Source organism: Nyctibius grandis, chromosome Z (assembly GCF_013368605.1).
Source record: "Nyctibius grandis isolate bNycGra1 chromosome Z, bNycGra1.pri, whole genome shotgun sequence".
Lineage (NCBI taxonomy): Eukaryota > Metazoa > Chordata > Aves > Nyctibiiformes > Nyctibiidae > Nyctibius > Nyctibius grandis.
Genome location: NC_090695.1, coordinates 88,730,880 through 88,746,281, shown reverse-complemented (window position 1 = coordinate 88,746,281; position 15,402 = coordinate 88,730,880). Strand labels below are relative to the sequence as shown.

At 36.2% G+C, this 15,402-nt stretch overlaps 1 protein-coding gene across 3 annotated transcripts in view; it reads right to left on the bottom strand.

Moving 5' to 3' along the window:
* Nucleotides 1-15,402, bottom strand: part of PARN (poly(A)-specific ribonuclease) — a 61,294-nt gene that overhangs the window by 40,367 nt on the left and 5,525 nt on the right. For all 3 annotated transcript variants that reach the window (XM_068423762.1, XM_068423760.1, XM_068423761.1), the window contains exons 7-18: nucleotides 14,590-14,755; nucleotides 14,314-14,379; nucleotides 13,501-13,539; nucleotides 11,534-11,576; nucleotides 10,803-10,883; nucleotides 8,640-8,696; nucleotides 7,498-7,575; nucleotides 6,262-6,305; nucleotides 5,732-5,774; nucleotides 3,932-4,007; nucleotides 694-804; nucleotides 540-609 (exon numbers count right to left, since the gene is read on the bottom strand). In XM_068423762.1, coding sequence (XP_068279863.1) covers nucleotides 540-609; nucleotides 694-804; nucleotides 3,932-4,007; nucleotides 5,732-5,774; nucleotides 6,262-6,305; nucleotides 7,498-7,575; nucleotides 8,640-8,696; nucleotides 10,803-10,883; nucleotides 11,534-11,576; nucleotides 13,501-13,539; nucleotides 14,314-14,379; nucleotides 14,590-14,755 — 874 coding nt within the window. The remainder of the gene's footprint in view (nucleotides 1-539; nucleotides 610-693; nucleotides 805-3,931; nucleotides 4,008-5,731; nucleotides 5,775-6,261; nucleotides 6,306-7,497; nucleotides 7,576-8,639; nucleotides 8,697-10,802; nucleotides 10,884-11,533; nucleotides 11,577-13,500; nucleotides 13,540-14,313; nucleotides 14,380-14,589; nucleotides 14,756-15,402) is intronic.

Sequence of the window (15,402 nt, the reverse complement as noted above, 5' to 3'; positions counted from 1 at the left end):
AACTACTAATCATATATGTTTATTATGCCTTCTTAAAAATGGTTTACCTGGTAATGTTAATACAATAGCTTTCTGGGTTTTGGGTTGATATTACAGTAGGGATATTTTAGTTTTTCCAGACTGTTTAGCATACTCAGATTTAACTATCACCAGTTTCTGACAGTGTCCTAGAATATAAGAACACCTGCCCAGTTTTCCTTCAGTTCCACTACTCGCAAAGTTTACTCCAGAAATAATTTTCTGAAGTATAAATATAGTCTCAACACTGTCATGGACAAGGCCATTAAAGCAATCCAGGTACTCCTAAATGTCCTTTTACAGTTTAGCAGAAAGTAAACCATTCTCTTCAAAAGAAAAGGTATTTACTTTACAAATTCTGGCCTCTCTGCAGCATTACTAGCGTGAACCAGAAAGCCAATCAAAACGAAGTGTGAAGAAAAATGCAGTTAGCCATTGATTCTGAGGCTAGAGATAATTATCCTGAGGCTAGTGTTAGATTTCCATGTTTTAGCAGGTCTTTTAATACAACAACTACTTACTTGTTAAAAAAAGGTTCAATGAGTTTTGATCTAGCAGACACATGGTTTTTCGGAGGACTGAGGAATGAACCTGATGAAGGAGAAGAAATTCAGTGTGTAATAAGCAGCCACAGACAGCACTAAGGAGAAGGTTTGAAAAAGACTACATAGATACCTAGGAAATTAGCCATGGAGATGAAGCACAGTCCAGTAATGTAAGCATCATATCCTGCTTCATGAAGTTGTTCAGAAGCTGTATCGTAACTTGGAAACCCTTCTGCACTTTCTGACGAGAAAAAATAACTTGTAAACACATTATCACAGAAGTTAAAGGCAACCCTGTACGCTTACCCACACACTTATTTTGCCAGAACATAACATCATTTGGGTAAGTTATATGATTTTCAGAAGTTCTGAAAAAAGCAGAGTTTTGTTTTGTATTTTTAAATAAGAATGGGCTCCTAGAATAGAAACTCCTTCTGATTAAAAAGCTATTAATCCACAGATCTACTTAGCTAAAATGGAGTATTAATTCTAACACAATGACAGCAGGATTCCCCACACAGCATATTTTTTTCCTGACTGTCTTGGATCTAGAGGAACAGATGCTCAGGCTAATGGAAAGCTCTACTATTAACCTGTTTGCTAACCATCTGGTTGACCTATGGTCAGATTTTTCAATATAGTTAAATGATGAAGATGGAACTAAGTTATTAAAGGATGTCTTTATTGACAATCATGCCTGGTGCTTATGTGAAAACCTTGAGAAGTATCCCTTGAATCACCTCAGAAAGTGGAAACCTTAACAGCTGCCTCTCTGAAGAGAAGTGTTGGAAAGTGCCCAAGTCTCAGTAACAGAGAAGTATGTGCACATCACACTTTTTTCTTTACCATTTCACTTTTTCCCAACTCCCAATGTTAAAGTTATTTCACCTCTGTAGCTAGCTTCTCAATCTCTAGAAATCTCGCTCATTTTGCTCTAGAAGTTATACTGAGAATAGGACTGGAAGAACAAAATTAACTGTTTAAAAATCTACAATCATGACCCTCACATTAAGGTACAGACCGAAAAGTGAACTCTCTAATTCCATTTGATTTATTGCATTCACCCTTGCAAAAGAAGCTAAAATGCAGAAACATACCCAGGATTTAAAACAGAGATACAGAAATACTAGCATAACTTATACAATGGAAATATGTAAGCATATACACTTGTATTTTGTAAAAAGAAACCTGAATCCAAATTTTACATATAAAACTGGAGTAGCAAAACATCAGGCCTTTTTTCAGATGAGCCTTTGTAATATTTATTTAAAAAAATAAAGTTATCTGAGATTCAGACAACGTTAAGCTATACCAGCTGAGCTGAAAAGGACATTTCTTAGCACTTCATTTAATCACAGAATCACAGAATCACAGAATGTTAGGGATTGGAAGGGACTTCGAAAGATCATCTAGTCCAATCCCCCTGCCGGGGCAGGATTACCTAGATCATGTCACACAGGGACACGTCCAGGCGGGTTTTGAATGTCTCCAGAGAAGGAGACTCCACAACCTCTCTGGGCAGCCTGTTCCAGTGTTCGGTCACCCTCACCGTAAAGAAGTTTTTCCTCATATTTATGTGGAACCTCCTGTGCTCCAGCTTGCACCCGTTGCCCCTTGTCCTGTCAACGGATGTCACTGAGAAGAGCCTGGCTCCATCCTCATGACACTTGCCCTTTACATATTTAAAAACATTAATGAGGTCACCCCTCAGTCTCCTCTTCTCCAAGCTAAAGAGACCCAGCTCCCTCAGCCTCTCCTCATAAGGGAGATGTTCCACCCCCTTAATTGTCTTTGTGGCTCTGTGCTGGACTCTCTCTAGCAGTTCCCTGTCCTTCTTGAACTGAGGGGCCCAGAACTGGACACAATACTCCAGATGCGGCCTCACCAAGGCAGCGTAAAGGGGGAGGAGAACCTCTCTTGAGCTGCTGACCACACCCCTTCTAATACACCCCAGGATGCCATTGGCCTTCTTGGCCACAAGGGCACACTGCTGGCTCATGGTCATCCTGCTGTCCACTAGGACCCCCAGGTCCCTTTCCCCTATGCTGCTCTCCAACAGGTCTGTCCCCAACTTGTACTGGTACATGGGGTTGTTCTTGCCCAGATGCAGGACTCTACACTTGCCCTTGTTATATTTCATTAAATTTCTCCCCGCCCAACTCTCCAGCCTGTCCAGGTCTCTCTGAATGGCTGCACAGCCTTCCTGTGTGTCAGCCACTCCTCCCAGTTTGGTGTCATCAGCAAACTTGCTAACAGTGCACTCTATTCCCTCATCCAATTTAATTTCTTTTTTTTTTTTAATAGGTACATACCCCAAAGAAAACATAAATGAACAGGTAACGAAAGTATTCTAGTATTTTTAAACATGCTTTGCTTTGTATGTTCTGAACCTCATTAATCATCTCTGATTAAATATTAACACTTCTGAGTCAGTTAACAGTTATGGTCATATTTTGCTCAAGAAAAAAAAATTGTATAATTTTTATATTACATCAGCAAAAAATAGTACCTGACAGCTGCCAAATTATATTACATCCTGAGAAGAAGCTACAGAGGATACGCCACTAAAAGGTCTGCACGCAATTACTGTACAGTCCACATACATGGTACTACTTCGGTCTAGGCACCAACAGCTCCTGCTCATTGTCCAAGAAGATTGTAGATTATCCCATCTTCTTATCTCTCCTGTTACTACAACTTAAGTGCATCTGCTCTCTACATTCAGCAATATAAAAAAAAAATCACTCATCTTGTTTTTGATTAAGCATTAAGACTTTCCCTTCCAATATACTCTACTGTCCAATATTGCCCTCCCTTTTCTAAATCAGCAGCTTAAGAAAAATTCCAGAACCTTGAGATAAGCTTGCCCTTTGATTAAATATCCTTTAATTCACCTCAAAGCAAAGAAAGCTCTAAAGGAATTTTAGTAATTTCTAAAACACATACGACTAGTCACTACTGTGTAAGTTTTCTTGGTTTTGTTTGTCCAAGTGCCTATTAGAGTGCTCTGGCTTTGATCTGAAGGACAATAATCAAATGAAACAATTTTAAAACAATTTCAAATTACTCATCAAAAATCAACCTAAAAAAAATGCCATCATCAGAAGATGACGAAACTGCTGTTCACTGAATACATACATTCTTCTATTATCTGAAACGAAGTGGAAGGATTCCTACTGACTTCCACTCGTTCTAAATACAACTGCACTGTATGTATATTGCCCATGTTTTAAGTCCTTTTAATCAAAACACTAATTATTAATAGGGGAATTTACATTTCAGATCAAGAACAAAAATAATAAAAACACCTTCTTTCCTCTGAAAGAGGAAAATAGTTCAGAAATAAGACCATTTTGATATATCCTTACCAACTTTAGGAGGGCTGAATGGAACCTCTTTTAAACGCTTTTCCAGTTCTGCAAGGGATGTATTATTAATGATCTCCTGCAAGAAAAGACAGCATTAACTGCCAACACCAAGCACATTCTCCCTGGAAACTGAAATCAAATAAGATAAAATGAGTATTTACTGCTGCCACCTTGTGTTTCTAAGGATTTATACATTGTCTCATTTCAAACTAACACACCAGAGAAGTCTGTCAAGACAAGTTTTAAAAAGTTAACTTGCCTCACCTACAACATCATGAGTCACAGGCATTTATTAATACTTTTCAGAATTCTTGATGATGAATTATGCCAAAGTAATATTTCTGTTTGAATCTGGTTCCATGTATGGTACACATGGCAGTGGAAAAGGCAGCACAAATAGCAAGGCAAAATATCCTAAATATTGATCATAATGGTTGAAGGCATTCAAGGTGAGTATTGAAGCGTGCTTGTTGACTGGACATTCTTGAATAGTTTTATAAGTGTAAATACCACTGATTTAAAGTAATACAAAGACAGTAAAAGAAGCCTGACAAACAGAATGCTGCACCTACACTTCAGCTTAGCTGAGTTGCGTTACTGCATCTATATATGAGTATAGAAAATGTCACAAAAAGATACACAGATTATTAATTTCTTCAAACCAAACTTCTTGAAGTTCTTAATCAAATGTACTTTGTCAATCAGTATAATGGAAAAAACATGCAGAATCACTATAGCAAGAAAAACTAAGAAATCTCGCACTATCTTAAAGTTGTCTGAAATTTTTGAGAATCAAATTTCCTTTGATTCTAAATCAAGACAGCTGTTTACAGTTATCATCAAGTCCGTGTTCTGAAAAGTTATCAAGAATTCTGTACAATGAACAAGCTCAAATGATGCATTATATTGGCATCCCAAAGCACCATTTGATAACAGTAGCCTAAAACCCAAGCATCTACTGTAAAAACGACAAACATAACTGTACCAAATGTCAAACTTGTGCAGGATTATTAGCTTTCAGAATACAAAAGCCTCTATTCTTACTACAATAGTATGCAAGACAAACCTGAAAATATCTACTAAGTATATTTTAAGGAGATTTTCTGTTATGCAATGCTCTACAGTCAGAGGCATGCAGAAAGATAGATGCTCCTTCATCAGCATTTTTTTTTAATTAATTCATTCCAAAGGCACACAGGAAAGCAAGTGAGTGTGATCACTTAACTAAACACCTCTTTGGAAGAATAAAACTCATGCTGCAAGAGGTTTTAATAGAAACCTGTATTTTTTTTCTCCTGCTGACCACCCACTGAACAGCAGACCACAACAGAACCTAATGATATTCAAGCATCTTTTTCTACACAAATCTAAGTCAGCATTCACAATATTCTAAAGCTTTAAGTATACAAGCAGCTTTCAGGTCCAACTCGTTCACGAATAACACTTTTCCTCCTGAAGAGACATGCAGCCTTGTGCTAATTTACAAGACAAAAAAATCTGCTAATCACATTTTCAGTAGCAAAAACTGTACATATTTTGGAATTAAAAGCTGCTAAGTTACCTTAAAACCGCAACAAACACAGAAGTCACTTGTACGAAAGTAAAAATTTGTATTCTAAAAATTCTGTAAGTTAGATAAGGGGTTAAGAAAAGTCATTCTTTTACAAAAAAAGGAGCACCACAGAAAACAATATTAGACATTTTTCTCTAAGAAAAAAATAATTTGTTTCAATGCACACTTCAAGCACTTCAATGCACACTTATATCTTCAAATCATTCTATAATATTATATTAATTTACCTTAAAAGGCTGTGTACTTGCCATCAGTTTAGTATCCAATAGCCTAGAAACAAAGTAAGAGCTAAGTAAGTTGAAATGGAAGAATGTACATTTTGCCAAATCCTCAGAAATGTTTTGGTGTATTAGCTGGAAAACAGCAGTTTCACCCTACTGAAAAACTACTCTCAGATCCTAGAGCAGCCATAACACTCCTGACTTTGCTTAGCATGAAAAAGGACAGCAACTAAGCAATAGCAAGAGATGCAAACAATAAGTAGCAAATAAATCTTGTTCCAAATATAGTGCAGATTCAAAGCACCAAACATCATGCCAAAAACAAGAGGGCAGCAAAGCTGTATCTTTTGCCAAGAAGTAGAACAATAGCACTGGTCTTCTGAAAACGAGATGTTACAGAATACTTTAAAAACTGAATTTATCTAACTTGTTCCCAACTTTATTTCTAGTAACAGGTAGGTTACAGGGCTAGGACAAAGAATACTAGCTTGATAAAACATTACCAGAACAGTTGAAAGTTTAAACTAAGAACTTACCGGGGAAAGACACACGATGTTAATTCCTTGAACTCACTTAGGTCCTAATTTAACATTAAACCAGAAGATAAAATCCAAATCAGTTAACTGTTTATCAGTCTCAGGTTTATAGATAGCAGTAGCTACAATTATCCAATCAGCTTCTAAAATTGAGATACAGTGACTGAATTCTCACCTCATAAGAGATGTGTTTGTCAGCATTACCATAAATACCACCTGCAATTACACAGAACTACAGACTAATTATTTCTGATTTGTCTGCGATTTGTAAAAGAAATGTTCTATCACGTCCAATACCCTATCCTATTATATAACCTAGACCACCTCTAATTCCAGCGGTGTTAACAGTTCTATTTAAATGTTCCCAGCATTTAATACGTCAACATCAATGACTGTAATAAGCAGTCACTCCAGGTGGACAGCTGACTGCCTACAGGTTTAGATCTTCCAAGAGTTAAAAGTACAGGAACAACTGACAACTGCTTATGTTCCAACACCATCCGAACAGGTCCCAAACTTCTTTCTCTCATCTCATAACTACGTCTTTCCCATAACACCCACAAGCCCTTGAGGACTGCAAGCAATATAACCATCATGTGGGCCACCCCTCCAAAGAGACCTTTTGCTTCTTCAGACAATGTCCTCAGTGCCAATACATTGCTTAGTTTAATTTGTTAGACTATTGCGGTCATGAACTGTTAGACTGCCCTACTACAGTCACGAAAGTATGCTTCCTCCAATTATTCAGGCATTCCACCTCTTCACCCCAGTGAACATCATCCTGCTACAAGATTTCTTAGCGTTCTATTAATTGTACTATGTTATATGGAAATACGTATTCCCACTTCGTAAACTACAGGGGGAAAAATGCCACACAATAATGCTGAAGCTCCAAACCAGTATCTTAACAAGTACGTCAGTTAAATTTATCTGCCGTTATCCGAGCAGTTTCTGAAGGACTAACAGATATGAGCAGAAACCACAATTCAATTCCAGTATTTAATTTCAACATTTTAAAAAAAGGAGAAGAATTCAATCCAACTAAGCTTTCTACATGAAGATTTAAGAAAATAAGGCAGTAGCCCAGAAGTAACAAGTCCTCTTTTTAAAATACTTCTCTGTTGTTCTTAATAGACTGTCATATGCTTCTATTCACAAGAAAGTTTGGAGTTAAGACTAAAGACAAATACATTAAGGCATTTATTTCATCATCTGAACACTCAGAAGATCACTTACATCAGGTAAGGGACAATAGAACTGGTGTATGGTATGCATAACATCCAGTAGCATATTGTGCCCAATAACAAGCTTGCCCTGTGAAAAGAACATTAAATGTTAGTTACGCTTCCAATCATGGTCATGGACAGGGCAATATGTGAAAAGCACCTATCCCAGATGCTAGCCAAGGGCAGCTGAGAATAAATACAAATCAAACCTCCCATTTGCTCTCTGCCTGCCCCACAGACTCCTCCATTCTCTCAGAGCTGCCACTCCTTTTTCCTCTACTCCCAACCACTTATCACAGCCTTCAGCAGCAGCTTGAAATGATAAGATGCACTAGAACAGCTACTTACAACTTGGTTTCCAAATGTAATCTATTTAAGATTGAAGTCAAGTGATTTCTCAGTCCACTACCTTTTAATTTACAACTTGCACAACAACTCACAATATATTCTTTACAGTTGTAATACACGATAGTTATTAGCAACATGATCTGGCTTCTCACAGTGCAGAACCTTTCATGTTAGATGCTGTACAACCAAGTTCCTTCTTGAAAAAGTACATCTAATTTTTTAAATATTAACTTTGATTCATTTGACATGACAACCTTTTCTGCTTCCCTGCATCCTCCACTTGCTAGAGAAAACAATATGCATACCTATTTTTTTTTTCCTACACAGCAGGCTGTAACAACTACATGAAAATAACTGGGCTGAAGGGGACAGATGTAAAACTATAGCTTATTTTAACTATCTAAGTAGAAGAGAACCAAATGACCTTCTCTGATTAAGCCTTTAACTGTCAGAAAAAAACAAAAACAACAACAAAAAAACCCACTAGTCTTTTCAGGAGAGAGAAAAAAGTCCTCAAAGCTTAGTTACTTAAGAGAATCTTGTCAAGAGCCCTAAGAAATTGTTATTGTTGACTCTTACAGATAATGAGTTTGTTCATGTCATTAGTTTAAGACCTTACTTAACCTACCATACTCTACCATTGTGAAACATGAAGCAACATCAACTTAAAAAAAAAAAAAAAAGATAAGCCACTTTTAACTTGTATTTCATCTTATCTTTCAAAATGTAACAGCGAAAGAATTCTTTCTTTGAATTAATTTTTTTCTTACAACCAAAGGTACACTAAAAATCACGTTAACTTACAGAATTAGCAATGGCATGAACAACTCTGGAAAATCCTACCGCATCATTCAATTCTTCCTGTAAGCAAAGATTCTGACATTAGTGAAACATAAATAAAAACATTGTCAAAACTGTACCTGCGAACTGGCAGACACGTGAGTTTGGCTCAAACTGTTTCTCAGATGTAACCAAGAACAAATCACAGAAGAAATGTCAATATCTGGAAGATACATGAGGTCAAAGCAGGATGCTGCTGACAGAATTCCGGTTTTATACGTAGCTCTATCTAGTTCGCTGTAAAGTAGGACAAGTCACCCCTGGCCAGAAGCCAAACACCTACTCTGCCTTTTGCTCACTCCCCTTTCCTGGGGTATAGGGACCACCAAAAAAAAAAAAAAAAAAAAAAAAAAGAAATTCAAAGGAAGGCTTGTGGATCAATATAACGACAGTTTAGTAAGAAAAGTAAAAGCTGCATGCACAAGCAAAGCAAAAAGAGGAATTCATTCACCACTTCGCATCAGCAGGCAGATGTCCAGTTGCTTCCTGGGAAGCAGGGCCTCAGCATGCTTAGAAGTTGCTTGAGAAGATAAACACCATAACCACAAACATCCCCTCCCAACCTCTTGCCCACCTCCCCAGCCTACTTGGTTTTGGGGGAGGGTGGAAATGAGAGAGAGAAAGCCTTGACACTGTGCAAGCGCTGTTCAGCACTAGCCAAAACATTTGTATGGTATCAACACTGTTTTAGCCACAAATGCAAAGCACGGCAACATATGGGCTGTGAAGAAAGTTAACTTCATCCCAACTAGACTAATACAGCTGTAGTCACGTCATTGTCAATACACTATCTTCAATAGCGCTCAACAGCTATTAGACTCTAAACAACTCACAAAGTTATTAAAATTAAGCTACATATCTTCAGCCATATTTTTTACATAGTTACAAGATGAAACAGGTTGAATCCACATTGTTATTTCTATTAAATCAGATTGTATTTCTATGCTAACAATGAGATTGGGGAAGAAACATTCTTCACTATTTATATAAACAAAAATAAGAAATATTATATAACTACAATATTATACATATACACTATTACATAATGTGAGTTACACATTTTAAACTGACTTAGATTGGTTTGGGGGAATCTGAATACAGCATCTACTTTAGTTTCACTGAAGGAATTTTTTTGTAACCAATTTTTCTTTTTCAGGTCTAGGGAAGACATTTCTGCCTTGCACTATCTGTCTTTGATCAACCAGAAGTGAAATTCACTGTTATTTTAGTTCAGCTCTGAATGCCACTAGTCAGAGTGAGTAATACACCTATAAAGACTGCTTCAGAAAAATCTACTGTAGTAGTAAATTGTCCTAACTTGCTTTTTGGAAAAAGAGATGTCACATCAGTCGAGGTCTCTGTTAGATATCTCTTTCCCTCTTAAGAGGCACGTATTATTTGCTCCACCCTAAACAACTTCATCTTGAAACACATAAGCACAATTTACAAGAGTGTGATCAAGAATTCCCATAATTTAAGTTTTATGACTTCTGGAAACTTGCGTCAGACTCAGTAAGCAAAAATATCAAGTCCCATAAACAAAGATGAGAGTGCCTGAATATACCAGACATGACCTTCCAGTTAACTTGTTACTACAGTATTCATGTGCAGCATGTTTCTCTCAAGAAAAGTCGGATGACATATTAATTGTACAGGACATTTTAACTCAGACAACTAAGAGCAAGTTTTGTAACAGAGTACTACTCCAAGGACAGACTGTAAATCCAAATAACATAAAAACTTGCTTGGGAATTTCTGCAAGATTTCTTGCAATGACTATTGTTATACAGCACCAATAAATACAATCAACTGATGTGTCCTGTTACTAGACCATGCTTCTCTAATAGAGCAGATTCATATAAGGAAAAATTCACTGCCCCAGAATATTGGTTCAGTATTCTACAATTACTCATTCTTTAAATTTTTGCAGTGCCTTGCAACTATTCTTGCTCTGTTGCAAAGCCTACGTTATCTGGCAGAATTGGAGGATGAACTTCAGACAACAGCCACAGCCAAACAAAAGGGAAATACTACCAAAGCCTATCACACAATTTTTCATAGCTGATTGAAGTCATAGATTCTTCCACTCCCTCTTTCAAATAAACTAATGAAACGGAACTTATTTACCTGTTCTTTTGCTTGTTTCTGCTGTTCTCTTCTTTTTCGTTCTTCTTCATTTACTTTACTTATAACGATATATCTCTCCTTCTAAAATCAAAAATGCATAGTTTGAGGAATGACTCTCAGAAGTTCATATTTAAGACCACTGCAAGTTTCTGTAAATTTACATTGTAAAGAAAATGAAGTCACACCTCAGCAGCAGCTCCTTGGCAACATGACTTCTATTTTAAGCACCACTTTATGACCTATTCCCAAAAGCCTACTTTAGAAAGCTGTATTAGATTCATCCACCTAAACCTAACTTTTACTAAATCCACTTTCTACTTTCGAGGAAAGGTTATCAGCGTTTCCTTGTAAACAGTGGATTTCAAATATCTTTTGAAGCAGAGATTTGTGCTGGGAAGTGAGGATACAGTGTGAGATGCTACTATTTTCCCTCTAAGATCAAGATATACTTTTCACCAATACTGAATGTCAGATCCACTACATCTTAAAATATCTTTTAGTACCTTTTTAAAAAAAATAATAATATTAAGCCACAAAAATACACGCTTACACTTCATACATTGGTCAGATTTAATGTTTAGAAACTAGTTCATTGTATTCCATTTAAAATGTTTCACATTTTACATAATAAAGCTCAAGTTAGATCTAAAAGTTAGGAGAGATGGTAAAACTGAGAAACAAAATTTCCTTTAAACGGAAAAAATGTTACAGGCAGTAACATGCCTAGGTACCTTATCTGACTCCAGAGTTTCAACATGGATACCTTTTGGATACCTACATCAAAACAAATGAAAAGTAAATATAAGCAGTTATTAATTTGGCATTTAGCATATTGAAACCACAACATTGATTCAGTAATTTCATGTTTCATTATTACTATAAGTCTTAAGCACAAAAGACCTATTAAAAGTTCCTTTTTAATTTAAGATAATGGAAAATTTGAAGCAACAGGCTAGTTAAATTGGCCTCCTTACATTACCTAACAGTAACTAGTACTAAAATGTATTTTCTTATGCGATTTCCCAACCTATTTCCCAACTTGTAACTTCTTAATTTTAGTAATATTAAGTAAAGATCAACTAGATATCTAATCACAATCTAGAATCTCTGCTTTCAAAAAACTCCAAAACCAAAACACTGGTGAGAAAGCTCTCATTTACTTGCAGCCACAAAACAGCGCCTTTAGTGACTGCCTGCCTTTAATATGTCACTTATTGTAGGATTTATAAACAACCCTGAACTTCCTGCTATCAGTAAGCTCTAACAGGAAATACTAATACAAATGTCGTTAGCTCTGCTACAGGGTTGCATCACCTCACCACAATCATTGGTAATTACCAAAGTACTACCACACACAGAGCCACAGAGCATCCAACCGATAGCAAGGTCAGAGAATATTGTCTTCCACTGGTTAACAAGTAGATATTACTATGATCTTCCCATTATAATAAACTAACCACAATTATATAACCACCTCAGAACCAGCATGTTTCCTTCGTCCTCTGGCTACTACTAAAACTAGTACTAGAGAATACGTAACAGACTACGATTGCATCTTCTCCACCCTGACTTCTCACACAATTTTGAACCTAGACCTCACTTTCAAGCTGTTTCATGTCACAGACCTTGTATGCATCAAAACACTGTTGCACAACATACGACTTCAAAAGAGAACATGACCCATGAAGAGTTCAGGACACACGGGCAATCAATAACCTCACTGTTTTCTGTTTTAATTATCTCCATGCTACCTTCACAACTTTGCTTTCTCTCGCCAATATACACACAGTGTACACAGCTGTATACACATAAAGCAACACAGCTGAATATTAGACAAAAATACAATCCATGAACACACTCTTCCATCCACTGAGAGAAGATGCAAGAATAAGTGTCAGACAAACATAACGCTACGTGTTCCTGGAAGCTATAGGTATTCTATCAATATATTAAAAAATTCGTAGAGAAAAATTCTTGAAAACACTTCTCTATTTTTCAGATTAGCTCTCAGGCTCATTTCTTGAGATTCCATTTTATAAAAAGAAGCTTTATTTTATCCACTTCCAGTATAAGTAAGAGTGCCACATACTGTTGCAACACTGAATTAATTAAATGTACAAAAAAAGATTTCCACTATATTTTCCCCATTTTACCAGTGCACTCAGAACAATGAAAATCTCATCTCTACAGTTTCTCCTAAGGTCTTAAGGGATATAGTTAGGCAAAGATGAGGGATAAAGTAAGCCAAGACAGGAGAAGAGAATTACTGCTAGAATTACGATTTTTAACTCATCAGAAATGCTTATACTTGGCACCTAACGGAAAACTATAAACATACCAGTACCTACTATAGAACTAGTAGCTTTTCAAGTAAAGCCCACAATCTGTATAAGCACATGCACTTTCTATTCACTAAAAACCTGTCAAGTTGCATTTGTTACATAATTCTAGGCTGTACTGTTCTATTCACAGCGTTTAGATAGGAATGATAAAATAAATACTAAGCTTTAAAATATTCAAATGAATCATCACAAACCAGTTTAATGTAATTTATCTTCAGAACATTATAAAAGTCTTCTCTTAAAGGAAAAAAAAAGTCTCCATGAATCACCTCTGAGGTTAAGTAGATCAGATCTTATCGAGATTTCTTATCAAAATACTAAAAATATACAGTACGGCAGTATTACCAGGAACTTACTTCCAGCTCAAGGTCTGATAAATTAATTTCCTCTGAAATCTAAAATCAAAAGACAACTGTGTCACTATTACTCCTCATACAAAAGTGTTTCAAAGTAACAATGTTCAGTTAAAGCTGGCTCCATGTCTATTTGTAGAAAGATTTTTAAAGCATAAGTCACTGCTACCAGAACCTATAGGCTTGGAAGAGTTTTATTGAATTCTGATGTTCAGTTGCCAAGCTGTAAAGGCATTTACACCATTTTGTACAGTTATCCACATATCTTCTCATAATCAAGTATTCTGCAGTCATGATTACTGAATATAGAAACAGTGATGTTACCTTACCCCCAGCTTCACAATGTTCTAGTTATTTCTAAATTCAATTTTTTTTAATTTTTTAAATAACCACATGCTACAAACATCTGGACTCCAAAGCTAAATAGACTTTGGGAAGAAGACCCACTAAAACCAGTTTCAATACACAGTGTCAACTATGAATAACTAATAGCTCAATAGATTTGAGAAATTTGTTTATAAATGCATATCCAAGGCTTATGGAGCACTTCAACAACAGCAAAAGGAGGCTCGCATATGCAAGACGCTTCTTGGCCATACTTAAATATGTTGTCACTACATGCAGAAGTTACGGCTCATAAAACAGAGTGTGACATCTACATAAATTATCACGTTTTCTCAACCTTTACAGATTAGTCAAATGCAGATTTTGCTACAGTTAACCCAAGTAACAATATTATTCTGCCTTGTCACTCCCCTAATTCTATATGGCCAATATAAATAAGTTTTTTGAAGATATATAATTTCAGAAACTGACCCTGTACATGGCTCCAGTTCCAAACTTTCATTTTCTTCATTCTTTAATAAGTCTTCTATCCGTTCCCTGGAAGAAACAGATTATTTGCTTCTACATCTACTGTTTTCTTTTTACAATGTTTACAGCTCTCCCCAAAAGACAAGAAAATACTTCATAACAAAGAGAACTATTTCACAACTAGTGAACTAATAAAAATAGCTTTAACATACAAACATGTCACTATTGTTTATGTTTTAGTTTCAACAACATCAGAGGATACTAAACAATTTTACTTACACTACTTTCTCAATAAATTTTTTCTGATCTTCAGGAATTGTTACAGGACACTTTGTGGCATTAGGAGAAATGTATGACAGAGATCCTGCACCATTGGCCTGAGAACGTTTTTCATCATACTGTTCCCTTAGTTGTCTTTCTTCTTCCTGATTTAAATATGGAATGCCTAAAAAAAAAAAAAAAAAAAAAAAGACATTTAAAAGCTCATCAAAATTAAAGACAAATTTAGGATGTATGATTTAGCAAAGACTTATTACTAACCAAGCATTTGCCAGTGTTACACCCCTGAAGGCTCAAAACATACCCTTTCCTTTCAGTCTTCTGTTCCAGGTTCTAGACCCCATTCTTTACCTGTGTCTACACAGGCTTCCTTCTAGCACATGCCAGATTAGTTTGTACCACTGGATTCTTAAGAGCTATATGCCTTATCTGCACAAGGCACGAGCCTGAGGACTGCAGAGCTGTAGATCACAGTCACAAAAATATTCAGCACTCCTCTTCCTTGCTATCTGCATCACTTTAATAACAGACTGCAGCAATGCTTATTACAATGTACTGATACCTCTTCTAAAATGTTATACTGATCCATTACACAGCTACATAACTTGTTACTCCTATCTATTCATGTTTAGCCACCAAACAAAAATAAACAACCAAGCACTTACCTAAATGGGAATTCTATTCTGTTGAATCTATACAACGAATTTTTGGAAAGGGAGTAACTATCAGCACAATTGTAGATCAGATAAGAATAATTCTAAGAACTTAATCGTGTGTTAAGAGAGTATCACGAATGGCTGCCTTTTTCTTTTT